General features: G+C 29.2%; 4 protein-coding genes and 1 non-coding gene across 5 annotated transcripts in view; 2 read left to right on the top strand and 3 right to left on the bottom strand.

The window, feature by feature from the left end:
• LOC123294101 (tumor necrosis factor receptor superfamily member wengen) overlaps positions 1-4205 on the bottom strand; it is a 203237-nt gene extending 199032 nt beyond the window's left edge. Inside the window, exon 1 of the mRNA XM_044875186.1 lies at positions 3785-4205. Coding sequence (XP_044731121.1) covers positions 3785-3808 — 24 coding nt within the window. The 5' untranslated portion in view covers positions 3809-4205. The remainder of the gene's footprint in view (positions 1-3784) is intronic.
• A 2505-nt stretch (positions 4206-6710) lies between these two features.
• Positions 6711-6783, top strand: Trnar-ucg. The gene has a single exon. It is a non-coding gene; the product is annotated as a tRNA-Arg (tRNA).
• Positions 6784-10080: 3297 nt separating this feature from the next.
• Positions 10081-14783, top strand: LOC123292765 (chondroitin sulfate glucuronyltransferase). The gene is made up of 9 exons (XM_044873479.1): positions 10081-10374; positions 11441-11714; positions 11780-11931; positions 12000-12152; positions 12211-12453; positions 13228-13394; positions 13457-13910; positions 13971-14139; positions 14518-14783. Exons 1-9 carry the CDS (start codon positions 10129-10131, stop codon positions 14781-14783), a joined length of 2124 nt encoding a protein of 707 aa, XP_044729414.1. The 5' UTR covers positions 10081-10128.
• A 439-nt stretch (positions 14784-15222) lies between these two features.
• LOC123291925 (ruvB-like 1) lies at positions 15223-18413 on the bottom strand. Its single transcript, XM_044872386.1, has 4 exons — positions 18161-18413; positions 17742-18045; positions 16725-17490; positions 15223-15465 (listed from the first exon to the last, which is right to left on the bottom strand). Exons 1-4 carry the CDS (start codon positions 18299-18301, stop codon positions 15306-15308), a joined length of 1371 nt encoding a protein of 456 aa, XP_044728321.1. The 5' UTR covers positions 18302-18413; the 3' UTR covers positions 15223-15305.
• Positions 18414-23974: 5561 nt separating this feature from the next.
• Positions 23975-27136, bottom strand: LOC123292764 (zinc finger protein OZF-like). Its single transcript, XM_044873478.1, has 2 exons — positions 27109-27136; positions 23975-25805 (listed from the first exon to the last, which is right to left on the bottom strand). Exons 1-2 carry the CDS (start codon positions 27134-27136, stop codon positions 24166-24168), a joined length of 1668 nt encoding a protein of 555 aa, XP_044729413.1. The 3' UTR covers positions 23975-24165.
• Positions 27137-27974: the final 838 nt, after the last annotated feature.

Below are 27974 nucleotides of genomic sequence, written 5' to 3'. Positions count from 1 at the left end.
GCACACAGTAAAACACACAGATTTTTTTCTTGAACCAAGGAATTTCCATCCTAGAACCAAAAATATTTTTGCGTTTTGAAAGCAAGAAAAAAATATTTTGAGAGCGTGAATAAATGTATTTGAAGCAAAAGAGTGGGTAAATTTTTATTAGACAGTTCATTCATATATTTGAATAGTATAGTTGTAAGTTATTTTGGTTTTTTAATATCCATCTATTTATTCAACGACTACTGAAACGCAATTTAGGGAGATTATTTGCCCAAAAGAAAAATAAATTTTTCTTTGTAGTATACAGGGTGTTCTATATAATTGACTACAGAACTTTCGTATGAAGAATAATAATATAAGAGTAGGTTTTATCGTAAATTAGGCCTCAGATCCAAATTTGGTAAAGAAGATTTCCTTCTTTTTTCTCAGCTTATTCAGAAAAAAAAAAACAAAAGGTTAGTCAACAAATTCACTTACTGAAAAAAATTTCCAGATACTATTTACTTAATATTAGAACATCACATTGTAAGACTCTATTTTCCCGCTTTTGCTTCGGAGAAAGCTGAATTTAAGGGAAATTTGCAAACAAATCGAATGAATAACGAATCGAAAATTCATCGTCCATTTTTCAAGCACTTAATTTCGAACCTCAATCGCAGACTTTTGCTCAAATTTTTGTGACTTTCACCCTCTTCATCCCTATCATTTTGCGATACTGAAATGCATCATAGTATAGAGGCGGCGAAATGGTAGCTGTTTCGAAAAATAGAAGCCAAATTATTCTGAAATACTTTCCAACATCCTCCGAGGAAGAATTGATATAATAGGGCAACCCGATTTCTCCCCATCTTACGGTTCACCTATAATGGAATTCAAAAAATCGATACGAAATAGAAATTTAAAATATGGTGGAAGCGTAGGGAAAAATATATTTTCTAAATAATCTCGGTTATTCCGTAAGTAATGTTTATCAAATAGATAATTGGCTAGAAAATTTCACACGGTTAAAGCCATCATATAAAATTATTGATAATGTAAAAAAAAAATAACTTTTGTATTATTGAATAAAACTATATTGTACAACAATACTGTGTAAAAGAGCACAGGCACAGGCCAGCACAGTCAAAGGTATACATTATGAAGGTATTAGAAGACGTTATCTATTGAATATTAATAGTTTAGCGGCAAAAGTATTAATGAATACTTCCCAGAATATCAATTGATTACACTTACAACACAACACAGTGAGCGATTACCTTGCTTTATTCAACAAACAACACATTCAAAAATAAATAAAATAAAAATACTTTTTAAAAAAATGGAAATTATTTACTTAAAAATCTTTTCTTTTTTTTTTTGTTTTGTTTTGTTTTAAAGACCTCCAAAGAACAAACAGAAAATATTATTTTGGTTATTAATATATTAGTCCCAGCAAAATCTGTCATAGAGCATGCATATGCATGATTTTTACGGTTTTCATCCCTCAAAAAAGCATGAAAAAATCTGATTTTTAATGTTAAACTTTTATTTGTAGTGTGTGCAGCTTAATCAACAACAATCTGCAAAAATTTTGGCGTACTTGCATTTTAAGTGCTTGATTGTTAATTGTTAAAAAAAGCGCTCGAAAAACCACCCCAAAATAACGATTTTCTGTTTTATTCAAGCTATAAAGATGGGATTTTCACCAATCGAGTTGAAATAAAATCAAATTAACAGAAAAGTTCAAAAATTAACATTTTCAACAACGCAACCCCTCGGAAAGTTTGAAAAACCGTTTTTCCAATTTTCCGGGAGTTTCGTTTTGGAAAATTCAATTTTTCATACTTTTCTGTTAATTTGATTTTATTTAGATTGGCGAAAATCCCATCTTTCTTCCGAAGTGATTCGGTCAACATTCGGTCAACTTATTTGTTTAAAAAAAATTAGTTTAAACAATATCCTACTGGGTTAGTTACCAGCAAAAATTTTCCATGCGAAAAATAATCATGCTCATTGACGGAATTTTCCGGGACTATATAGACCAGAAGATATAATCGCATTCGTTGGATAATAATTTCCCATTCAATTATTGATACATGCATGTTTGGACAAGAGTTTGCAGAGCATAAAGGTCCAAATTGTATCGGGGCCAAAATGTAAAAATATATTATTTTAGTCAAACTGAAAATTATTTATTTGAGTCTTTGTAAATAAAGGAAATAAAAAGCCAAGCAAAATGTTTTGTTGGAAAAAAAAAAATTCTTCCCTTGGCGTGACTTCCTCACAACTTCTTATTGCTACGATTCACGGTTTTGATAGATAATTGGATGGTAGTTCTTGGTTTCATCTTGATAATAAGAAGTTTTTGTAGTAATGTATGTACATAAGGGGGAGTGAATGAAGAAATTTTATTTTTTATTAAAATGGTGGAAGCGAAGGTAAATAAAGAAAGTATAAATATATTTATTTACTGATTAAAAAACTTAGGAGGAGAAAGTAATACTTCACGTTTAAATTTTTCTGAAAGCAATATATGTGGATAAGTAATAGTATGTGGTAAAAGTTTCCCCTTTTTCTTCTGTTATTATACCATGTGTATATAAAATATAACAAGGTATCCAAAGTTTAGTCCCAAGTTTTTAACGCTTAAAAATATTGATGTTACGAACAAAATTTTGGTTTAGGTGTTCATAAAATCACCAAATTAGTCCATTTCCAGTTGCATGTCCATCCGTCCATCTGCCAGTCTATAAGCACGATAACTCAAAAACGAAAACAAATATCAAGCTGAAATTTTTATAGCGCACTCAGAACGTAGCAAGTGAAGTTGATTTCGTAAATGGGCAAAAGTTTGAGTGTAAAAAATGTTCGTTATAAAAAAATAAATTACTTTTGTTCGAAACATTTTTTCGTAAATATCAAAACATCACTGTTAACCCGCGAGGGCGCAAATTAGGTCAAAAATAATACACAGGTATTTTAAATATTTTAAATTTATACGTACATATATTATGTATGTGTTTGTTTGTTTATTATTATATTCACCAAGGAAGTGAGAAAAAAGATACTCTTATTACTTTGTGTGTAAGAGTGGCTATTTTTGTTTACTTACATGATGTAAAATATACATAAGGTTTTGTGAAAATGGAGCATTTTTGATTTAGCCATTTCCAGGCAACAAGTGGTAATGGGTTCAAAAAAATTTGTCTCCTTCACTATAATGAGAAGAATACTTTTTCTTTACTTTTTAAGAGGAAATATTACTATTATAATATGCAAATAACCTATAATTTATAATCGACGTATACGAGTTCTGGGGATAGGTATATAATTTTTTCATCATTATAAATTAGCGTTCAATGCAGAATTTAGTTCGCTATTTACCATAGCAAATATTTTGAAAGAACTTAATATTTTGCTTACTTATTCAGACTTTGACGCACATTCAAACAATTTTTTCTGCCTGGCTATCGATAGCTCGCTCGGTGATTCTAGTCTCGAAAAGATGCATAATCTTTCATCCGTTATTAATTAACTATAATCAATAATTAAGCTTATTATTAAAATTAGTTTTATTAATTAAATTAATATATAATTGATTACGAACATATACGTAAAATAAATAATAAATATAATTTTACATTCAGATAAATTTTTAAGTTAATTTTTCAACGAGTTTCATTAAATAAAATTATAAACTTTTATGATTTTCATGTACATACACACTTATTTAATTAAATAAAAACTATGAAATTTTTTCGAATAGAAAAACTTATAAATTTTTAAAAATTAGAAAAATTTTATTTAGAAAATTTACCTTCGAAATAGTATTAATCCCCATACAGACTATTTACAAAACTCAAAAACATACACTTATATTTTAATTATTTAAACAGCACTACTATCGTTGAAATCTCTAATAAATTTAAAAGTCCGAAAATTCTTTAAAATATTTATGGCCAACATTTAAATAATTCCCAGACACAGTTCTCAAACTCAATCAAACTTTCAAAATTCAAAACAAATTCACACAATCTTCATAAACTCAAAACTATACACAATACAAAGTTTAATGAAAAACGAAAATTTAAAATAATATATGATTATATATCGTTCCCGCGTTCAAATACGACGCGCGTCCTCTTCTGTTTGTTGTGAATTCGTTTCGTCGTTTGCGCTTAATAATAATATATTACTCGTTGATGGTTTCAAACTTTCCAACGTGTGTCTGGCTCACTGAATACACTATCCCCACTCTGCTTGTATTTTGCTTCCATTCATATGTGTAGTATATACGAAGTAATGTCGACAAGCGACGCGTCGATTTGTGTATATGTTTTTAAGTTTTATATATTTTTAAAAAATTTTACAAACAAAAAAACCAACCCCTTCTGTTTTGTTTTCTACATGAACCAATCGAAGTGAATATGACCTTCAGAAGCCAGATCAATAAATTTTTGATTAAGCCAAGTATTATGTACATTATTAAAGTTTCCACTTTAACGTCGCTTATATTAAGTACAAGGGTAGTGCAAAAAAATTGAAAAAAATCGAAATTGGATGTCGATTTTTAACAATTCCATTGTTAGAAAAGTTCTCATTCCTTTGTTCAAATTTTTTTAGACAATTTTTTATCAGTATTTGCAAAAATAATATATGTATCGGTGGTGTTGGCGCAGGGAAGATGTAAAAACTATTACCTTTTCCGCAACAGATCAATATTCAGGGAATGCTTTTTTGGTTTTATGATGTTATATTTTTGATTAAGGGAGATGTTGAAAAGCTGCGCTTTTTTAAGTTCTAGGCAAATATTCAGGCCTTCCCAACGTACAATAGATATATATCTGTCTTCTTCCATTCTCTAATAAAAACATAATCGACTCTTCCACACTGTCGACTTTTGTCTGACACAGCAACAAAGAGGTGTTTTTTTTTAAATTCGAAATTAAAAATATGACTGGACAGTGACAGAGAAGATGAGATATCGTTTTTTACTCCTCCTCACTGTGACAGCTCCGGCGGTGTCCTGTAATATCCGCAACCATTTTGCTTTATTCGGAATGCCTACGATTATACTCAGACCATATCTGCCTTGTAGTACAACAAGTACGTTCTTCCCTCCATTTAAGATTGGCCTTTTTTAAAGTATCCTCTTTGAGGAGCAACTTGCAGTTCGTAAATGGAACTCTCGGATGTCTATTGATGATTTTTCCCGGCAGCATTATGCTTCATAATTTCCCAGAGTATCCCAGTGTCCAGGTACAAATACCGGGTTACCATTCATTTGTTCCGCCAGCTAGTTTAAGGACATTCGGCAGTCCATTGCTACCTTTGAAGTTAGGTAGGCTGAGCTGAAAGATTTTAGCGCTGCTTATCTGTCGGTGTAGATAGTAATGTCACTGCACATGGGAGAAAGTATTAGAAAATGTAAAAAAAAAATAACATATTTTTTAAGTTCCATTTTTGGAGTAAAAACAATTGCTTTCTGTCAGAAATGTTAATAAATATACTGTCCCGTTCTTCGTGTAAAACATGTGTTGCGTGACGAATATTTTTTTCTTATGAGGGGTATTGTTCATTTACACATTTCTTACACCTTCGTGTCAATCAGTTTTTATGTGCGTTTTGTATCTTATGACATTAGCACGCATATAAAAAAAAAAAGTTTAATTTTTTTTCGATGTTATAATATTGGGGGATGTTTAATGTTTACAAATAAATAATACTATTTGGTAATCAATAATGCGTGCTGAATGATTAATTAATGCATGCATAATTAATTATACTTGGTACAGTTTGGCTTTACCAAAACTTTATTTTATTTTTAAAAACACTGATGCGAGTTGAACTCGCATGGTGAAGGTTCTGCCACGAATTATAAACTACCATAACCACATAAGCCATTGTAAATCTGGCTCAATTTTTTTAGTGTAACAAAAACAAAGTGTGAATGGAACTACACTGTAATGAAAAATTGCGCCTGCACATTATGTCTGTTTTTTAATTCTACTTTGTCGAGACTAAGCATAAGCTATAGCTATGCTTTATATAGGCTTTAGTATTAGAAAACTTAACTTCTGTTAAGTATAATAAACAAACTTTCACGACAATTTTCCATTCCTGGAAAGTTTAAGGACTTAGTACTTCCGTTTCGATAATAATGAACAGAATGCTCACATTTGATTTTAAAATTTTCAAAACTATTTATTTTATAATTATTTGAAAAAAATATATATTTCTGGTCCTCATTAAGAGTTATTCACTTGATAATATGTCACATGATACACTTTGAAAAAATGCCCTTAATAAATAAACCACATAGCCCCCCACCACATAAATTAGCCCTTAAAATCGGAATATAACTTTCATTTGGGTTTCTATGAACTTTGAGTAATGATCACCTACACCATTTTAATAAAATTTCGATTAGCTTTCAATTTAATAATGTTTCTTATAATGATTTATATAAACCCCCGCACAATTATTATATATATTTTATAGCACTTTGAATAAATTATGTTCTTAATTTTATAAAACTGTAAATTTTGATATTTCTAATACCTACAAGGCTCCAATTTTTAAAACAAACAAAAATAAAATTTAATAATAACAAATTATATTTATTATATATAAGATTTGTTTTCGATTTGTAATTTAGATTTCTTCTAATTAGTTTCTTTCTAGTTCTACATGTTGATTTTGGTCTGGACAATCCATCTGATTTTTTAACATATCAATCATAAGACCGTGTGGCCTAATGGATAAGGCGTCGGACTTCGGATCCGAAGATTGCAGGTTCGAGTCCTGTCACGGTCGATGATAACTATTGTTTTTACACGATGAAAATATAGCTCTCCCACCCTATGTACACACTCATAAATCCTAGTCATAATTCAGTGATAAGATATAACCATAGAATAATGATATAACCGTCTAGCGTTTGAGACTTTTTTCCAGTTTTACTAGCCTGATTTACAACAAGAATTGTAAACATTACTTATTGCCTTATTTATACCCAAAATTTTTATTTCACTTTAATATTTTTCTTTATTAAAAATCATTATTTCACAAAAATTAGAATTTAATTTTTTGTCCTGAACATGAAAGTATCCATAATTTTCTTGATAATTTACAAATTTTTCCGTTTGAATCTGACGCATAAAATTGTACAAAATTGCTAAAAATTATTTCTTCTAACTCGATCATTACTTGAATGCTTTCTTTTTATAAAAATCGGAATTTAAAGCTGCAATTAATAAGAAAGAGTCAACCCAACAAATATTTAAACTCAAGATTCTTAATTAATACAAGAACTCTGCCATCTCTATTCATCTGACTATACTAAACTTTATTATATAGTAATTCGTGAGTACACTAATTTATAAATTTCAGTTTTTATTAAAGTTTAAGTTAAATTATTATCACTTAAAATAAAAATTCAAAATTAAAAGTAAGAAGCTTCAGGCTCGTTTAACATTTCTAATATCCAATTATTCGTGTTTTATTCCATTCCAACAAAAAATTATCGGCGGTTAAACGTATTCCTATAAAAAAGCATGTTAGGCAGTTATAATTTTTTTTCGATCGCTATTTATTTGTTTGTTCTTTTCTATCCAGAAATCACATAGAAAAAAGTGGGTTTAAAATTAAAAAATTACATGGTTTTTCGGAAAAAAATACGACAAGCTTGTATATATGCGTTTTTTTAAAAAATTATGAAACCTGATATAAATATATAGTTTATGTTCTTATTAAATATATAGTTCATGTATTATTTTTATCACAAAATACCAAATAAAATCATCAAATGGGTTTTTTGAACCCTTATTGCGGCTTATTTAGGCCTGTGATCTCCATATTGTTTTGCTCTTTTAATACTTCATCAAGTTTGATGAGAGTAATATCATTTTCACGAAAATATTCACTTTTTCCTCAGAAAAATAATATAAAAGGAAAAAAATTTGTATTTGAGACGAAAAACCAATATTTAAAAATTTTAAGAAACATTTTCTATCCCCTTTGATTTGTATAAAACAAAAGCCTATATATTTAAAAACTTTTTGGTAAAATATTGTCTGTGCATACAAAACTTATATTTCTTGTTGAGGATTTTACTAGCATTTTGTGGTTAAAATAAACTTAACCTTCATAGTCGCATTTTTCTTTCTATACTTACATTTATGTATTCGATTTTTAAGATATAAATATCAAAATGCGAAAGAATCAGCGTAATCAATACAATGAAACTTCTATGAAAACATTTGTTATCCATGAAATTCATTATTCAATTAACATTAATTTTTCAGTTGAAAAAAAATAAAACAATTTTCATAGAAATTATTAAAATTTTATTTCAAGACATTTGAAAATTTTTCGAATAAAGGAACATTTTTACATTGAAAATGATTCTATAATAAAAAACTAAATAACAAAATATTTTAAATAACGAGCACGTTCTGTCTCCATGTAATTATAAATTGGGGGCATCATTTTTACTTTAATATCAGTCGTTCACAAAATAATTTTATAAATGTAATTATTACATCAATCAATAACAATTCGATGTTGGACATTGAAATTCAAAATTTCGAATGGATGAATTGTATATCAGTTTAGTAACACCGGCGCTAAAAATAGAAAAAATTTAATATCAATTCTAATGCAAAATAATTTTTAGGTTAGTTTTAGATTTACTCACCAATACGATATGAGATAATTAAAGCTGCAAAAATTATTACATTACTAATAACAGCTTCTCGAATTTTCTTCTTTTCTAATGCCAAATCTGGCCGTTCTGCCCCTGATATTCTGAACATGATAATTTATTTAGTTTTTCTTGTGTGATATTTTCAATTTAGTTCTCACGAGAAAAACTTGACACGGATGGAACTGCAACTGATTGAACAGTGTCTACATCTGTGTGCAATTCATTCAAAAGTTGTGTTAAGAAACAACGAAAAACACATTTAAAATATAAAACCAAAATAAATTACGAAAATGTCAAAAATAAAATTATACAAATTTTAAAATATCATGCCCAACCGCGATCGCTCTATAAAAAACTAATAAATTAATAGATTTATGTTAGTCCAGACGCTTCCTGATTTGAGAAGGTACCCAAAAGTCGATTAACGGAAAATGATTTTAAAACTTTTCCTTACCGTCTTGTAACTGTACATTATACTATCGAAACTAAGTTAAGAAGAAGTTAAAGAAAAATATTACCATTAATTTGATGATAGCAACTTATTATTTTTATGGCCTTTTTAATAAACTAAAATAAAAATCTTTACTGCGATTCTAAGTAATATAATTTTATATATAACATAATTTTGTTATACTTGCGATATCTTTGCATAAATGATTATTCCAAGTTGGTACAATTTTTATCTGATCTACAAATTTTAAATTAGCGCGAATGATAACTGATCAATGCACTGTATTGTTAAACCTACAAGTCTTAAAAATCCTCAAGGTTTTCGAAGCAAGAGCAATTTCTTAAATCCGAAATATTTTCCAATTTTATTCCTTTATCCACTTCTAATTATTAACAGAAATTGTTGAAATAGATACAGAAATTGTCGTTTGTTTGAATGTTTCCATTTATTTTTTGAATTTGTTCTATTTTAATTAAATAGTTAATTTGTATCATCATTGAAAGCAGTACATATAAAGCATACTAAATATAATAATAAGTTGAATTAATCTTCTTTTTTTTTAATTCAAAGAACTTTGTCATCTTTACAATTTACCATTTACGTTTTTTTCAAAAGTTGTATTGTTAAAATTGTCTTCAAAAAGTTTAAATTTTAAAAATCAAGTTAATTTATATAAGTTTTACAATAGATGTCACAGCTATATGAAGATTTAAGGCATCTTAAATTTGACGACCATTGGACATAAAAAAAATTTACTTAATTAATTAAGTAACTTCAAATTTTTACTTAAATGATTTTATAATGATATTGAAATGATATTTTTAAATTTATTTTACATAATTTGTTACACAAAATAAGATTTACATAAAAGTTGTATAAAATGTTTCTGTACAGTTACATATATATACATTTAAAAACAAAATCATTTTTTTGGTTCGGAATTATAATTGGAATATTAATATCTTTAAATTTTTCTACGGATGATGATAACTCATCGTCATGTATGGATTATATTAATGTTGATAGTATTGGTGAAAATAAAATTGAATTTCCTATTGAAACCAAAGTTAATTTAGCTAAAAAACCATTAATACCAAAAAAACTGGTAAAACCGATTGTCCGACCACGATACTATTCAACAGAATTGGGTATTCGTGAAAAATTATTTGTTGGTGTTTTAACATCTTTCGAGAATCTTGATTCTGTTGGTATTTCAATTAATGTTTCAATTGGACAATATGTAAATAAGGTAAACTTTTTTCGGAATAAAATTCAAACTACACTAACAAATTGTTGCATGTCATTAAGAATTAAGCAGTTAATAAACTTGTTTTCTTATTTATTCATGACGGAGGACTGTATTTAATGTATACAATTTAATTTTGACCATCTAAACCTGGTTTACAGTAAGCTTGTGACGATTATTTAGGAAAAGATAAGCTAGCTAATTGTTTTGGGGGTATAGAACATTCTTTTATTTCAATTTTTCAATAAATTATTATGTTCTAAGTACTTTTTCACAAATTTCAGCCTTTTAAGGTCCTAAATTGTTTGTGGATCGTTTGAATAAAATCTATCTTTAGCATTTCTCCATTAAACTGCTTGGAAACTTATGCCTCAAAGTTCGCTTGAGACGACGTATATAATCGGTACCAGAACTTCAAGAACGTAAGGTTGTGAAATCATCGTTTATTCAGTTCTAAAATCCCAATTATTAATCGTTAAGTTTTAGTAATACACTAATAGGAATTTTTATCTTAAAAGTTCCGAAAAGAGGCAGAAAGCATGCCAGTACACAAAATGAGAACCTTCTGCCGTTATCTAAGATCTAAACAGAAATCTGATGGTGTCTCCAGTCAGTCTCCATTCAGTATTCTAATCAAAATATTTCTGAAATCCCGTTAATTATGCGTCCAGCTTGCATCAGAAGCCGAATTATGACTCTGATGAATTCAGATGTGTAAGGTTCCTGATAGTTAGTGACTGCCTGTAGGTGAAATATGCCTGGTAGAAAACATTTCCTAGACAAAACCTTATTTTGTCTATGGGTCATATTAAAGTGCTAGATGGGTATAGCTAACAGAAATATTGAATTAGATTAAATAATCAGAAACGATACAAAAGGCAATCATTTTGAGAAACAAGAAAACAGAAAATTTTATTACATCCCCGACTCGTAAATTATTATATAAATGTTTAATTTTTGATTCCGTATATTATCTTTTCCAAGTTGAATCTTACTTTATTTTTCTTTTAAATTTAATTATTTCAGATCAAAACTAAATAAATTTTTTATTTTACTTTGAATTTTTTAGATAAAATATTTCGTACAAGCCTTACACAACCAAGCAAGAGATATTTCATTAAATAATGTCGTTGGTTTTACTGATCCTCGAGAAACGCATCGCCCCTTTCATATATTTAAATATATTGTCGATAATTTTATTCAAGATTACGATTTTTTCTTTTTAATGCCTGATAAAGCTTACATTAATGGAAATAAATTAAAAAATATGCTTAGTAAAATCAGTGTAACACAGGATATTTACACGGGCGTAAAAGTTGAGGAGAGTAGTTATTGTTCGCTAGGTTCGTTTTATTTCCGAGCTTAAATCATTTTTGAGTATCTTAATATTTTACAATTCTCTCTTTAGATGCTGGAATTCTGTTCAGTAATAGTGTTGTTCGAAAAATTAAGAACAATCTTGAATGGTGTATCAAAAATGCTGTTTCGAATGAACATACTGATAATATTGGGAGATGTACCGTTTATGCTATAGACAAAGAATGCCAAGAAAGTGTTCAAGTAAGACTTTTTGGTTGTACTTTTCATTTTGATTTCGAAGTTTTATTTTTTTGTTCAATTTTTTTAAGGGACAACAATTTAAAAGTTACAAAGCAAAATTTTTCAGTTTTAAGAAACATTTAAAGGACTTAGTAGAAAAACCAGAATTAATCGAAGCTGTATCTGTGTATCCAGTTGTAAATGCAGAAGATATTTATATTTTGCATAGTTTCTTTTCCAAGGTTGTAACCATAAATCCAAGTAAATCGAATTTTTACTAATTTTAATATTTTTTTGCAGCAAACTTTAATCGATGTTCAGCAACAAATCAATGATTTACGACAAAGTATTTTACAAACATCAAATTTGCATCCACCAGAATTTTCAGAAATATCATGGCCAATTGGAGATAAAAAAAGAGCGAAACCCTTGAGTCGATATGATTTAATTCGATACGATTTAATTAATATGACGCATACGTTTATGCGCGATGATTTTCAAAGTGTTATTGAATTAAATCCATCGGAAAAACAAGATGTTAAAGTAATAATCATTTTATTAAAATTACGACTTAATACAACACTGCTTGTACTCATTTCACCATTTTTTCGCTAACATATGCAACATACTTTTGAAAGATTTCTTTTCGAATTGCCATCAACTTTTAAAATTCCCCTGATATTTTAGAAACTCATGCAGCTTAAAGCCACCCTGAAATTTAACGTGTTGAGAAAGTAAAAGGTATTTCGAAAACTTAATATTAAATGGTAAAATGATCGTGTTTTTGGGTACTAATTACCCTTAATATTGATTTTTATTCAAGTTAAATAGAAAATTTAGCTGATTTTTACTTTAATTTGCTCTTTTGAATTTGCTTGATTAATTAGTTAGATTAATTTAGATTTTTGGGTTTAAGTCTCTTTGTCAATATATTACAAAAATAGAACCAACATTTTTTGGTACTTTTTTAGAGTATAGATAATAACCGTCAGCGATCGTGAAAATTAAAAAAAAAAATTAATAAAGAGGGTTGATTATTTGTGATTTGGATCAAAATCATTGACTAATTAAAACTTTGCTGTAAACGCTTGGCCAAGAATTATTACAAAAATTTAAGCAGTATCAAGAAATTTTAAGAACAATACAGCAATAAAATTAATTTTTCTGATTTTTTAGTTTTAATCATTCAGATAATTATTTGTATCCAAATCACTTTAGGTATATCGGATAGGTAGAGGCAAAATATACCAATTTCGCCGAATACGATAGGATTAATTAGTGATTGTAAGCTTAGGAAATTTCCGATACTATTTTTAGGGAATAATGGATGCCGTTATTTCAAGAGTAAATTTCAAATATGGAAATCAATTAAAGTATCGACGACTAGTGAATATGTATCGCTTATTTGATCCGAGTCAAGGTCTAAATTACATCGTCGATTTGGGATTAAAAAATTCAAGCAATGGAAAAGAAATCATTAAACGGTTCGTTTTAAAAAAAAATCAAAATTTCTAACACGTTTATTTATTTAATTTTCATACTTTAGAATGGAAGTTGTCAAAACTTTAGGTCAAACTGAAATTTTGCCTGTACCATACGTAACGGAAAACACAAGAGTCACAATTATCTTACCCATATTAGAAAGTGAAAGATTATCCGCGGAAAATTTTATAAATATGTATATGGAAAATATTATGCCACGGCGCGAGAAAACTTATTTAATGCTAGTGTTTCTATATGGAATTGATGCGCCCAGCAAAGGAAATGAAGATATATTTGCGGATGTTAAAAAAGCAGCACTAAAAATTAGCGAAAAATCGAAAACAACTTTGTCTGGTATTGCTTGGGTATCAATTAAATTTCCATCAAATGAAATTAATCGTTATGATAAACGAACAATATTTACAATTTTGGATTTAAGTTTACGTAAAATTGGTTTGGATGCTTTAGTTTTGTATTTGGATGTTTTTGCAGATGTTCGTTTTGATTTTTTAAATCGAGTAAGATCCTTAATTTAGATTTTATAATCATTTTGTGTGATTTTTCAAAAATAATTCTAGGTTCGTATGAACACCATATCAGAGTATCAAACATTCTTTCCAATACCATTTGTACAATTCAATCCAAAAATTTCAGAACGAGATGATTTCGATGTAAATAAAAATGTTGGCCAATTTGATACAAATGAATATAATTATTTTTCATTTTATGGACGGGATTACGTAAAAAGTAAGTAAAGGACATAATCTTTTTAAAGCACTACCATTCTTCACGGCTTTTTTATAATAGAAAAAGCACTTAACCGCTACTACTAGAACGTGACATCTGAATTCTTATTATGGGAAACATTAATGCCAAACATAAATGATTTTTCAAACATTGCCAAACATTTTTGGCTTGTAATATGTCTAAATATGTATAAATACAGTTTACAGCGGACATTTGACACAGAAATGTGCCAATACATTTATTGCGATGTTTGAAGATCAAGTTGAAAAGCAAATCACCAAGCATTCGAATTCACAAATTCACAATAAATTAGAGTATTGTTCCAAACTAATTATTAATTAGAGTTTCGTATTAAACACCATTTTTTAATTGTTTCAGCACGGCGGAAAACTGAAAAATTAGTACCGATTGTACGATCTGACAAAGATATTTCGAATATGATGAAAGGGAATTATTCAGAATTTCGTAATATATTCGAATATATGTTAAAAAATAATGAAAATTTGCATTATTTTCGAGCAATTGAACCAAGTCTTAAAATTAAATACCATGATGTATGTCGTGATAATTCTGAAACCATACGTTTAGGTTCGAAAATACAACTTGCAAAATTAATATTAGATAGTAATTTCACACTGCCTTAATAACAAATATATTTAATAATTTGTATTGCTATATTATAAAAATTTTACTATTTTTCAAAAAGTATTTATTTAAAATATATTTTTTATTAAAAAAAAACACAATAATGATTAAAAAATATTAATTATTTATAATCCTCATCCTCGGAAGAAAGAAGTCAAGCTGTAATAAAGCGAACGCTTATTTTTTTGGATACCCTCATAAAAGTCAATGTGTATTGTTATTTTAGCTAAAAATTCTCGCTAATAGAGAATCAGGTAAATATAGTACTGTGATAAGAAAATATGTCTTCTAATTGATTTGCCGTCATCTACCAACGCGTTACTAATTTTCGAAAGATTATTTTTGGGATTATTTAACTTACTTCAAAATCATATTTTCGAAAATGAACGACAGGCATCTTAAATATTAAAAACCAAACCAAAAATAAAGAAACGAAAATTTAGAAAGGAAAAGATTTATTTACATTTAAAAAAAATAACATTAAACTTAAATGGAAAGAGTATAATTTTAATGACTAATTTTTACGACATGTATTTATCCTTAAATTGTGATAATATTTCCGCTGAAGATTTAGCATCCAAAAACAATGATGCAACCTCATCCACATCTTCTTTCACAATACTTGTACGTCCATTTATTTTAGCTGTAATTGCAGCTGGAGTCATCAATTGCACCACGTATCTTTAAAATAAAAAATTTTCTTACAGAAAATATTAAGACAAATGTCTATTACTAAAATTTTGTTTTCATAAGGTAGTTTGAATATTTAAATAAAATTTAAGAGCTAATATAAATCAGCCGCCATATGAGACAGACTTAAATAGAAAATAAGACTCTTTTTTGGTCTTCGCAAATATACGAAGGATAAATTATGCAATTTTTTATTTAATTATTTATATTCCTGACAAATCATTTATATTATCACAGTATTAAATTAAATAATATTGTTATAAAAAAAACAAATAAATATAACTCCAAAATCGGAGAGATGGCATCCCTAATAGAAGATCTTTTAATTTTTGAGAGACTATTACTCCAGAAATAATAATTCGAATGAAATTTTTTAGTAGTTTTTGACATATTTATATTTGCATTTATGAAGAAATTTTATTAAATTGATTTGCTAGCACTAACGGCTTTGAAAAAGAAACAATCTTTAATTTAAACAAGTGAAACAAACAATTGACTGAGTTAATTGTTGAAATACCATGCATAGTCAGTGTTGATTTCTTTATCACATAACACATACAAACATGTGACACATACATAACTGATATTCAAGTATAGTACATACTATAAAATTTCCGCCTAATTGGCGCCCTCACGGGTAAACAGTGATGTTTACGAAAAAATGTTTCAAACAAAAGTTGTTTAATTTTTGATAAGGAACATTTTTTACATTTAAACTTTTGTTCTATCTCTAACGGTTTACAAGATGGGTTCTACGGACCCAAGACCCAATTGACCTATGATGCTCATTTACGAACTTGACCTTACTTTTTACGTCCTGAGTACGCTGTAAAAATTTCAGCTCGATATCTTTTTTCGTTTTTCAGTTATCGTGTCCACAGACGGACGGACAACCGGAAATGGACTGATTAGGTGATTTTATGAACCACCTATGACAAAATTTTTTTCCTAGCATCATTATTTTTAAGCGTTACAAACTTGGGACTAAACTTAATATACTATGTATATTTCATATATACATGGTATAAAAAGACAACATAAATTAATTTTTTTAAATTCATAAGATAGTTTCTTAAAATTTTTTTTCTTAGGATTATCCCATTTCTATAATAATTCCCGAACAATCGTATATTTCCCATTATTTCCAAGTTTGTGATCTCACTTTGCATATTTTTATTAATGGAATGTCTTAGTATACTAAAAATTGAATTTTTAGCTTCTAATTTTCGTATCTTTGTATATAAACCTACCTTAAAGTAGTTTTTGATCCAAGTTCACTAAGTGTAGTCAAAGCATCTGGTTCTAAAATCAAGCTTTCAGTTTGTGCACGCAATTTTACGATTTGTTCAATTTCTGATTTGGAATATGGTAAAGTACGAATAATCAACAAACGATCAATTAAATCCAATGGAATTCCATGAGGTGAAATAATATCACCCGTTCCTCGAATTGTAGTTTGTCCACGGTTACTTGCAAATATAACAATTGGAGCAATCGCACTTTCCAATGCACGATGCAAATACGTAAATGTTTCAATATCTAGCATATGAACTTCATCAATAAATAGTACACCCGGTACTAACTCAGCAACACCTTGATCAATATACTTATTTACGATTTTGTTAATTTCTACACGTAATTTATCAGTGATTTCAGTTTTCTTAGGTTTCATTAAAGAACCCATCATTGAGAGAATATCTTGACCACCTTGTGGTTTTGCATTTGCTACGTCCAGATCATGTAAAGTTACATCTTGTACAACTTCTTTTTTCTTATGTACATCACCTTTGGGTAAAGGTACATACTCTTCGGCTTCCAAATCAAATTCGGTAGCGTATGTATCAGAACGTCCTTGACGTTTTACAGCTCCACTGTTTGCTTCAATGTAGATAACATCACCAGGTTCAACTTTTTCTTTTTGTAATGATTCATAAATAGTTGGATCTAGTTTTAACTGTTTTGTTCCTTTTGCGGTTTTTAAGCCAATTATAACGTGACTTACGGTTTTGGCGTAGCCTAATTTGATAAAATTAATGAGTAATTATAACAAAATAAAGAAAGTAGGAGGAATAATCACAAGGTGAAATATTGAAAGTGTACTTATTGTCTTTAAAGGGCAGGACATACTCGAAAATAATTTCTTTTTTTACGAAACAAAGTGATTTACAGTAAAAATATTGTATTGTGAGTATATCGTATTGTGAAACAAAGTAAAACATTAAGTTGGATTGTTTAAAATTTAATTGGGATGTCATTTAATTACTAACCTCCAATAGGATTTTCTGTTTCTACTGGTGTCAATTCTGTAACTTCGCCTTCATAAACCTCTTTAATTTCTTTTATCCGTAAACCTATAGCACGTCGAAAGTTTTCCATTAATACTTCAGTTTTCTTAATCTCGGCACTGTACACTTCGGAGCCAACCATCGGGCAAAATGGTACTTTGGAGCCCAATTCATGTGATATAGCCAAAGCAATAGCAGTTTTCCCTGTACCGGGTGGTCCTGCGAGCAGCACAGCACGTCCAGCCATTTTCTTACTTTTAATCATATCAACGACAATACCTGCAGCCTTATAAAACAAGGTATTAGAAAGCAACTTATCTTAAAAAAAGTTTTAGCTAGTTCAAAAAGAAAAACAAAAGATTTTGGTTAGACAAAATATTTTTAAAAGATATAATAATTACTTCTCTGGCGGCTTCTTGTCCCACAAGACCGGCAGCGGATTGAATAGCAAAACCACTTTCTTCTAAACCAAGACCTTTTACATGACTGTGTGCACTAATTCGTTGAATTTTCGCCGTACTTTTCACTTCTTCAATCTTCATTCTGGCTAATATATTTCAATAAAGTATTGAACAAATTTTCGTTGTTTAGTTCCTAGTTTTGTCAATAACTAAATCAACAAACACGTTTTTAAACAGTGTGAGTAGCCGCAGTTACTGCATTTGTCAATAATAGTTACTGTAGATATTATTCTTTCAAGCGTGTATAAAGCCTCAGACAAAACAAAATAATATATAAAGCCTACATCACAGTAGGAGAGAGAATTAACATGTGATCAGTGGTTACATCTAAGCATCTTCTATTCATATAAACAAAATGGCGAGTAATACATTTCAAAACGTTAATACTGATTTATTTATCAGTGAAGAACAAATAAATACAAACAAATTAAGTGAATTAAATACAGAAGTGATTATTAAAAATGAAATATTTGATGTGAGTGAAAGTGATTCAATAGATTATAAAGAACCATTCAAAGGTGGACAAGAAGGAATTAAAGAAGAAGGAATACTTGAAGAAACTGATATTAAAATGGAGAATGAACGAATTAAACTTGAACAGCAATTAAATACTGAATTAATTATTAAAGATGAAATATTTAATGAAAATGATTTAGAATTTCATAATATTGAAAATGAAGAAACATCTTTGACGTGTGAAGTGTGTGATAAAACTTTTAATAAAAAACACCATTTAACTAGCCATAAACGAACTCATACTGATAAAAAACGTTTTTCATGTGAAGTGTGTGTTAAATCATTTAATTATAAAATCGACTTAATTCGGCATGAACGAACTCATACAGGCGAAAAACCTTTTTCATGTGACATGTGTGATAAAACATTTACGCGGAATTCTCGTTTAATTCAACATAAACGAATTCATACTGGTGAAAAACCTTTTTCATGTGACATGTGTGATAAAACATTTACGCGGAATTCTAGTTTAATTCAACATAAACGAATTCATACAGGTGAAAAACCTTTTTCATGTGAATTGTGTGATAAATCATTTAAAAGAAAACTCGATTTAATTCGGCATGAACGAATTCATACTGGGGAAAAACCTTTTTCATGTGACATGTGTGATAAAACATTTACACAAAAAAACAGTTTAATTCATCATGAACGAATTCATACAGGTGAAAAACCATTTTCATGTGACATGTGTGATAAAACATTTGCACAGATCAGTAATTTAATTCAACATAAACGAATTCATACAGGTGAAAAACCTTTTTCATGTGAAGTGTGTGATAAATCATTTACTAGAAAAATCGATTTAATTGTACATGAACGAATTCATACTGGGGAAAAACCTTTTTCATGTGACATGTGTGATAAAACATTTACGCGGAATTCTAGTTTAATTCAACATAAACGAATTCATACAGGTGAAAAACCTTTTTCATGTGAATTGTGTGATAAATCATTTAAAAGAAAACTCGATTTAATTGTACATGAACGAATTCATACTGGGGAAAAACCTTTTTCATGTGACATGTGTGATAAAACATTTACACAAAAAAACAGTTTAATTTATCATGAACGAACTCATACTGGGGAAAAACCATTTTCCTGTGAACTGTGTGATAAAACATTTACACAAAAAAACAGTTTAATTCATCATGAACGAATTCATATAGGTGAAAAACCTTTTCCATGAAAATTTAAAACGTTTACTTTTGTTATAAATAAATAAAAATCGTTAGATATTGTAAATTTTGTATTATTTTTTAAATTTTCCTATCCTAATTTTTCTTTCAGGATATTATCAATTAATTTTTCAAGGATTTAACAATATTATCAATTAATTAACTATTTAGTACTCTGTCAGGGGGTGGAAAAAAAATCATGTTCTCCTATTACATAATATAAATAAAATTTATTCCACCAAAAACATTCTGTTAAAAACTAGCCAAGTCTCGATGGAGCTGCTTGTTTATCTCTAAAAAGTAATGAAATCTAGACGAAGTCGTGCCAAGTCTAAGGTTCCTTACTGCGATTTCTTTATTATTATAGTTAATGTTGTGTGACTTGGCCGTTGAAGGGTACACAAGGATACAAAACCAGGTACTCCATGACACCATTGCACCAATCTGTCGCCAGAACCGCTAACCATTAACGATGGAAAATTGCCACTTGGATTCAATAAGCAGTCAATTGTAGGCTTGATAAAGCTTAGTATTTCAATAATACTTATGTATAAGCGAGCCAAGTTTTGTACCCTTGTGTGCCCTTCAACGGCTCAGTCACACAACATTAACTAAATAATAAAGAAATCAGAGTAGTAGTAAGGAACCTTAGACTTGGCACGATTTTCCGGTTCTGATTCTTGTACAGAAGCAACTATTTTTATAGGTATTTACGCCTACGTGCTTTATATCCGGAGGGTTCTATATTTACACCTTTGTAAAGGCAGTATGTCGATCTCTAATAGTTTGGTTGGGCTCTTGTGTTTTCTAATCAGGGTCACCATGTACTCCAGATCTTCGATTATCCTAGTTTTTATAGTTTGCCCATTAAACCCTATCTTTGTACCAAATTACAGCTCTCTGAGTTTATGGGAAGTAATAGTTCTATTCTGATTATCATGAGTGAGTGTCATAAATGCGGTTGGTTATAACATCAGAATCGTCTATTCGTTGTGTGCGTAGTCATGGTAGGGACAATAAAATCGATGCCAGCGCTTCCAGTGAAAAATTTTGGCTTTAAAGGAGGCTGTTATTACTAATTTGCAGTTCTTTACATGTTAATGTTATAGAAATGTCTAATTAAAATTATTGTAAAACACGAATTAATTAAACTTAACGCATTAAAAATTGTGAAAATAAGAAATCAAAATGCACAAATATTATTTTTCAAATGTAAATTATCATAATTATTTATTTAAATTTGTGAGACAATAATATTATATTTTCAATGTAAGCCTTAAATGCAATCCATACAATTATGGAAACGAAACTCACGCACGGAGCGAATATCTCATTGTCAGATAAAAAAAATTTCATAAGAATTTTTATCAATGAGAATATGATACAAAATTCATTTATAATGTTAGGTTGGTATATTTAGTTTTAATGTCGGTGGGTTGGCAGTATTGATATTACTAATATACTTGTCTCTTTTGGTTCAATATAATATCTATATATCTTACTCATTTATAATTTTATTTTAAAGCAGCCATGTTTTTTGAAATTTCGACCAATAGAAATACTATATAATGAATAAAGATCTTTGAAAATTCACTACTGGAATCATGAAGGTTATAAAGAAGGAGAACGATCGCTATGTACTAAAGCATTAGCGCACCTGTCCCTGAAAATTTGTAGAATTTATAGTTCATTTTCAGCCACCAGTCGTGCTGTCGTCGGTAAGTAGTGTATTAACGCACAACAGCCCGCATTTAATAATACAACTTAGCGATCCCAGCGCCTCACTTATTTTTTCAAAATATTGGGGACAATATTTTCTATTGCGATCGTTCTCCTTCCTTATAACCTTCATGACTGGAATAGTCAACAGAGTGAGAACCACGTCTCAAAGTATATTGACAAGGATAATAAATGCCGAGGCCTGGTCATAATACGCGTGTCTTAATATACAAAATAATATTCTGACGCGTATTTAAAATAAGTGGTATTTAATAATATTACTCGTTTGAACGTTAAAACAAAATAAAATTTAATTTATTTATTTTGCACATGTGAATTTGAAATATAAACACATCATTGAAGCAGCTGATTCCGGTTATACGATCATGCGCATTGGATACCAGGCCTCCAAAATGGTGTTTCTCCGTCAGCTGTTTGTATATTGTGTTTTCATTTTTGTTAATCTACTCTGTGACGCCAAATGGGCTTATCTATTTAAAATATATGATCTAAGATTTATGTAATAAATTATAACCTGCTGTGGTTACATCTAAGAATCTTCTATTAATATAAACAAAATGGCGAGTAATACATTTCAAAACGTTAATACTGATTTATTTATCAGTGAAGAACAAATAAATACAAACAAATTAAGTGAATTAAGGACGATATTTAAGATGTAAATTCATGAGTCTTGACGCTAACTTTGAGCGTCAACTAGAACTATGCCCACCGTCAAATTGTAAAAAGCAGCGACAAAGTTTATTAATCCATAACCTCATTTTTAATAAGACACATGGTAATGATAACGTGATGATAACCAACTATATCCATAATAGACGAAAAAATTATAAAATGAGAATTTTTAGTACTTCAACCTATTAAGTCAATCTTTTAAAAAAATGTTCTTGAAATTGCATAGGTCAAAATCTACATCTAACTTGGTGCCGTTAGAAGGTTTGGCCATTGCTATTGGCCAAATAGGCCAAATATAGGTATCCATTTCTGGGGTTGTTTTTGAGTATTTTAATCTCTGGCATTATTCTTAATTTTGTCGAATATTTAAGCCGATGTTTTGAAGCAGCGGGGACAATTTATCCCAAAAGAGAGGAAGTATTACAAAATTCTGACTTCGGAACTATGATCAGCGACCCCAAAATTCCCCGAGAAAACTTGTTTGGCCTAATTTGTTGAATATTTACGGAATATTGCTATTTCGGACCAGCGGGATTATATCGGAATTCTGACTTTGGAATACTGATCAGCGAACTCGAAAACACCCGAGTATACGTGTCTGGGAAAAAGAAGTCACTTCAGCAGCGTCAAATCGTTAAAGTTTTTTTTTATCCTCAGCGTCAAGCGTCATCATCAAAAAAGACCCTTAAAGTAAAAAGTGTCCAAAATAACACTTCTAAAATTGGTCAAAATGACACTTATTAGCAAAAGGTTTGATATGTATTAGATCATATATTTTACTCTGATTTTCGTGGACACTTTTTATATACAAAGATGGTCCTCTTTATCTCTACTTGGTCAAGTGCCATTCAGATTCGCACACAAATGGTTCCGTACCATCATATCAGATATGGAACTATATGTATTTTTATACCATGTATATATGAAATATATCAAGATAAACTAAGTTTAGTCTCAAGTTTGTAACGCTTAAAAATATTAATGTTACTAAATAACTCTGGCATAGGTGTTCATAAAATCACCTTATTAGCCCAGCTTCTGTTGTCCGTCTGCCTGTAGACACGATAACTCAAAAACGAAAAGAGATATGAAGCTAGCGTGTTCAGGGCGTAAAAAGAGTGGTCGAGTTATTAAATGAGCAGCATATGTCAATTGGGTCTTGGGCCCGTACGACCCATCTTGTAAACCGTTAGAGATAGAACAAAAGTTTAAATATGTAGTATGTAGATTTTAATATGTAAATATGTAAGTTTAAGTATAAATATCGGGCAAATGGCTTGAAACTTTTTTCATTTTCAAGGGTAGTACTTTAAAAAGTGTATGTTATACTTTTTTCAGATTTCATCGCTCTATCGATTCCCGTTGCCATTTTCAAATATATATTTTCCCACTCCCTGGTCAAAAGCACCATTAGCCACCATATAACTTTTGAACTAGAGAGTGAACAAAGCTTAATTCCAAAATTGCTCTCTATGATTATATACATATACAATTTTTGTTATACCATCTATTATTATTTTATAAACTTAATTTTTTATTTTTTAAATTTATTGATTGACTGATTATTTATTTAATTTAAATCTTTTTTAAACATCAATTACTATTTACAAAACTATAATAAATTAAATATTATTCAATAAGATGGTTCAAAGACACTGCGCCTGATTAATAAATATTTTCAAAATTTTTGACAGACGGTAGATTCTTCATTGCTGTTGGAGGCTCTCGCATTCCACCATTATATGTTGGGCGGTCAGTATTGCTCCAGAATTTGGGCATGCTTCTGGGTTTGTTTTAGTTATCAAGTGGGTGTGAGTGAGTTAAAAACGAAAATGGTTAGACATTTGAATGAATTAGTTTATGTTTAGCTAAATAAGTTTTCTGGGCAAATGATTTATCACAAACGTCACATGAATAAGGTTTCTCCCCGCTATGTAGATTTTCATGGCGAATTAAGTTATATTTTTGGGAAAATGTTCTATCACAAACGTTACATGAATAAGGTTTCTTTCCAGCATGCAATTGTATATGATATTTTAAGTTGTATTTCTGGGTAAATGATTTATCACAAACATCACATGAATAAGGTTTCTTTAAATTATGTATTCGTTTATGGCGTAGTAAACTATCTTCCTGGTTGAATGTTTTATAACAAACTTCACATGAATAAGGTTTCGTTCCAGTATGTATGTGTTTATGGAAAAGTAAATTACTTTGCCAGGAAAATGATTTTTTACATACGTCGCACGAATATGGTTTTTCCTCTGTATGTATTTCTTTATGGAAACGCAAATTATTTTGACGACTAAATGTTTTATTACAAACGTTACATGAATAAGGTTTCTCTCCAGTATGTACTCGTTTATGACAAATTAAATGATTTCGTCGGCCAAAAGTTTTATCACATACGTCGCATGAGTAAGGTTTCTCTCCAGTATGAGTTCGTTTATGAAGACGTAACTGGTCGTTGTTGATAAATGTTTTATCACAAGCGTCGCATGAAAAAGGTTTCTCTCCGGTATGTATTCGTTCATGAATTCGTAAACTATGTTTTTGGCCAAATGATTTACCACAGAAATCACATGAAAAAGGTTTCTCTCCAGTATGTATTCGTTTATGGCTATGTAGACTACTTTGTAGCCTGAATTTTTGATTACAGACGTCACATGTATAAGGTTTCTCTCCGGTATGAATTCGTTTATGGTTTCGTAGATTCAATTCGATTTTAAATGATTTATCACAAACGTTACATGTATAAGGCTTGTCGGCAGTATGTACTCGTTTGTGGCTAACTAAACTATGTGCCCGGCTAAACCTTTTATCACATACGTTGCATGAATACGGTTTTTCTCCAGTATGCATTCGTTTATGGACAATTAAGTAACTTTCGCAGTTAAATGTTTTATTACAGACATCGCATGAATGTTTCTCTCCAGCATGTATTCGTCCGTGAAAATTTAAACCGATTTGATTGTTATATGTTTTACCACAAACATCACAAGCATAAGGTTTCTCTCCAGTATGTATTCGTTTATGGATAAGTAAACTATTTTTCTGACTAAATGATTTATCACATACACCACATGAATAAGGTTTCTCTCCAGTATGTCTTCTTTTATGGACACGCAAGTTATTTTGATAATTAAATGTTTTATCACATACGTCGCATGAATAAAGTTTCTTTCCAGTATGTGTTCGTTTGTGACGTTCTAAACCGAACTGTTTGTTAAATGTTTTATGACAAACGTCACATGTAAAAGGTTTCTCTCCGGAATGAATTCGTTTATGCCTTGTTAATTTATTTCTCGCAGATTTAGTTCGTATTTTTTTAATGTGTTCGTCATCATTAAAGCAATCGAATGTTTCCTCGGTTTGATTTTCTGGTTGTTCATCTTTAACTTGTGTGTGTAATTGTTTTTTGATATTAATCCCTTTCTCGCCAACATCATGACATAATTTTTTCTCTGTTTGCTTTTCTTTATTTATATCATTTACATCTAATATTTCTTCTTTAATAATTAATTCTGTGTGTAATTGCTGTTCAAATTTGATATGCTCCCTATTTAGTTGAATCTCCGTTTTAATTTTTTGTTCATTTGAATCACTGTCGCCGATTTTATTTTTAATAGTCATTTCTGTTTGATGTTTATGTTTACTACGGTCCATTTTTTTTATTCAAATCACAAAAAATACAATTTTTTCAGATTAGTCTGTTGATGTGATGAGTCACTTAAAATATGTTTAACAGTTAATTGGATGCTTTTATTGAGGTTTCAAAAACATACTCAACAGTAAAAAATTGTGAGAGACTACTCCATTTTAATTTAAAGTTTATTTAAATCACTGTTGTCGATTTATAATTTGTTTTTAATTGTCACTTTTTTGTATGTTTATATGTTACTATGTTTAATTTGATTATTTGAATCATGTTAAGGTAGTATGGCAGTATCGAGAGTCACAGTTAAGGAGGAACGAAGTAAACTAAAAATTAGCGTTCTACTTTACCTACATTTATTTATATCATTTTGACCTAATATTTACTTCTTTAATAATTACTTCTATGTGCAATAGACCTTTTTCATGAAAAACAGAAATGCTTTTTGATAATTTTTTATGAAAATATAGGTCGAGTAGAGCCTGTAACTCAAAAATTACGCATTTTTAACAATAAAAACATTATGAAAAAAATTATTCAAAAGTCACAATATTTGAAATATTTTAAAACGATTTTTTTTGGCTCCACCGCACACGTGATCTGTGATGTCAATCCGACAAGCAATGACAATAAAACAGTGTCAACAGTTGTAATAATATATCATTATTATCAACTTTAAATGACCAATCTTCGTGTAACATCGTGTGTTTCCGGATCGTTTTCGCCAATTTGAATTTTAATGATTTTCATTGTCTGTTTTCTCGGTCATATGGCTTCAAAAAAATCGGGGAAAAAAATTAGCTCATTTACCAAGACATTTACTTCCATTTAAAAAAAAAAAAAGAAAAAAAATGTGATAAAGGTCTATTTGCTATTAAAATTTAATGTGTTCTTCAATAAATTCCCCATTTAGTTTAACTTACTTTGTAATTTTTTGTTTAATTGAATCACTGTCGTCGATTTTATTATTTTTATTTTGATGTTTATGTTTAGTTGTTGATTAGTTACTTACATCAGAGACTATATCAGTAAATTTACCGATATATTCTCTGCCTACATTTATTGAATCCTATAGTAGAATAATTCTATAGTAGGGGTTCCAGTGATAGAATATATAACCTTACGGGTTCCAGTTCCAGTGCTGAGTGCCATATCATTGCAGCCAATGGTATCATAGTGCGGCGGTTTCTCCGCTTCTAATAATGCAAATGGATTATGAAATATATACTTTTTTTATATTTAAAAATTTTATTTGTTTTTAAGTACATATATAATAAACTTTTGAAATAAATAAATTCAAATAAATTAATAAAATTTTTGACATTTTACACGTACGTATATTCAGCTTTTTTAGCCTATAATCTTCTCAGTGCTTACTGTATTATATAAATAATTTAAAAATAAAAATTGGTCTATTAAGCTAGCACAACAATTCCTGCACACACAAAATCGGATAGTGAATTAAATAAATTTAAACACAGTTAACGCTATAATTTAGCACATCAAAAAAAAAAATTAATTGCTTTCATTTTCTTTAAGATATGAGAATGAAGGTGTTAGCTAAATATTAAGCTAAATCAAGTCTAGTTTGTGCTAATTTAGTACATCAAAAATAAATTTATAATTTTAATGGTTTTAAAATCATGAGTGTGTGTGCTAGCTTAATATTAAGCAAACATGGCATACAAATTTTAGCAATTAAACAATTGAAAAGCTACCTTAATATTAAGTTAGCATCTACATAACATAATATGCCGATAATTTTAAGAATATTAAAGTTATACATTTTTTTTTTCTATGTACTAAATGAGCACTAAATATGCTTGATTTTAATACACTTTTCAATTTTTTGTATGCTAAAATTTGTTATATCATATGTGCTAGCTTAATATTAAGCTAGCACAGCACACATACTCATATCTTAAAGAAAATGAAAGTAATAAAATTTTTTTGATGTTCTAAATTAGCATCAATTTAATACACTGTTCGA

The sequence above is a fragment of the Chrysoperla carnea genome, chromosome 2, assembly GCF_905475395.1.
Source record: "Chrysoperla carnea chromosome 2, inChrCarn1.1, whole genome shotgun sequence".
In the NCBI taxonomy this organism is placed as follows: domain Eukaryota; kingdom Metazoa; phylum Arthropoda; class Insecta; order Neuroptera; family Chrysopidae; genus Chrysoperla; species Chrysoperla carnea.
The sequence above is the reverse complement of the archived record's forward strand: the minus strand, read 5'-3'. Positions and strand labels throughout refer to the sequence as shown.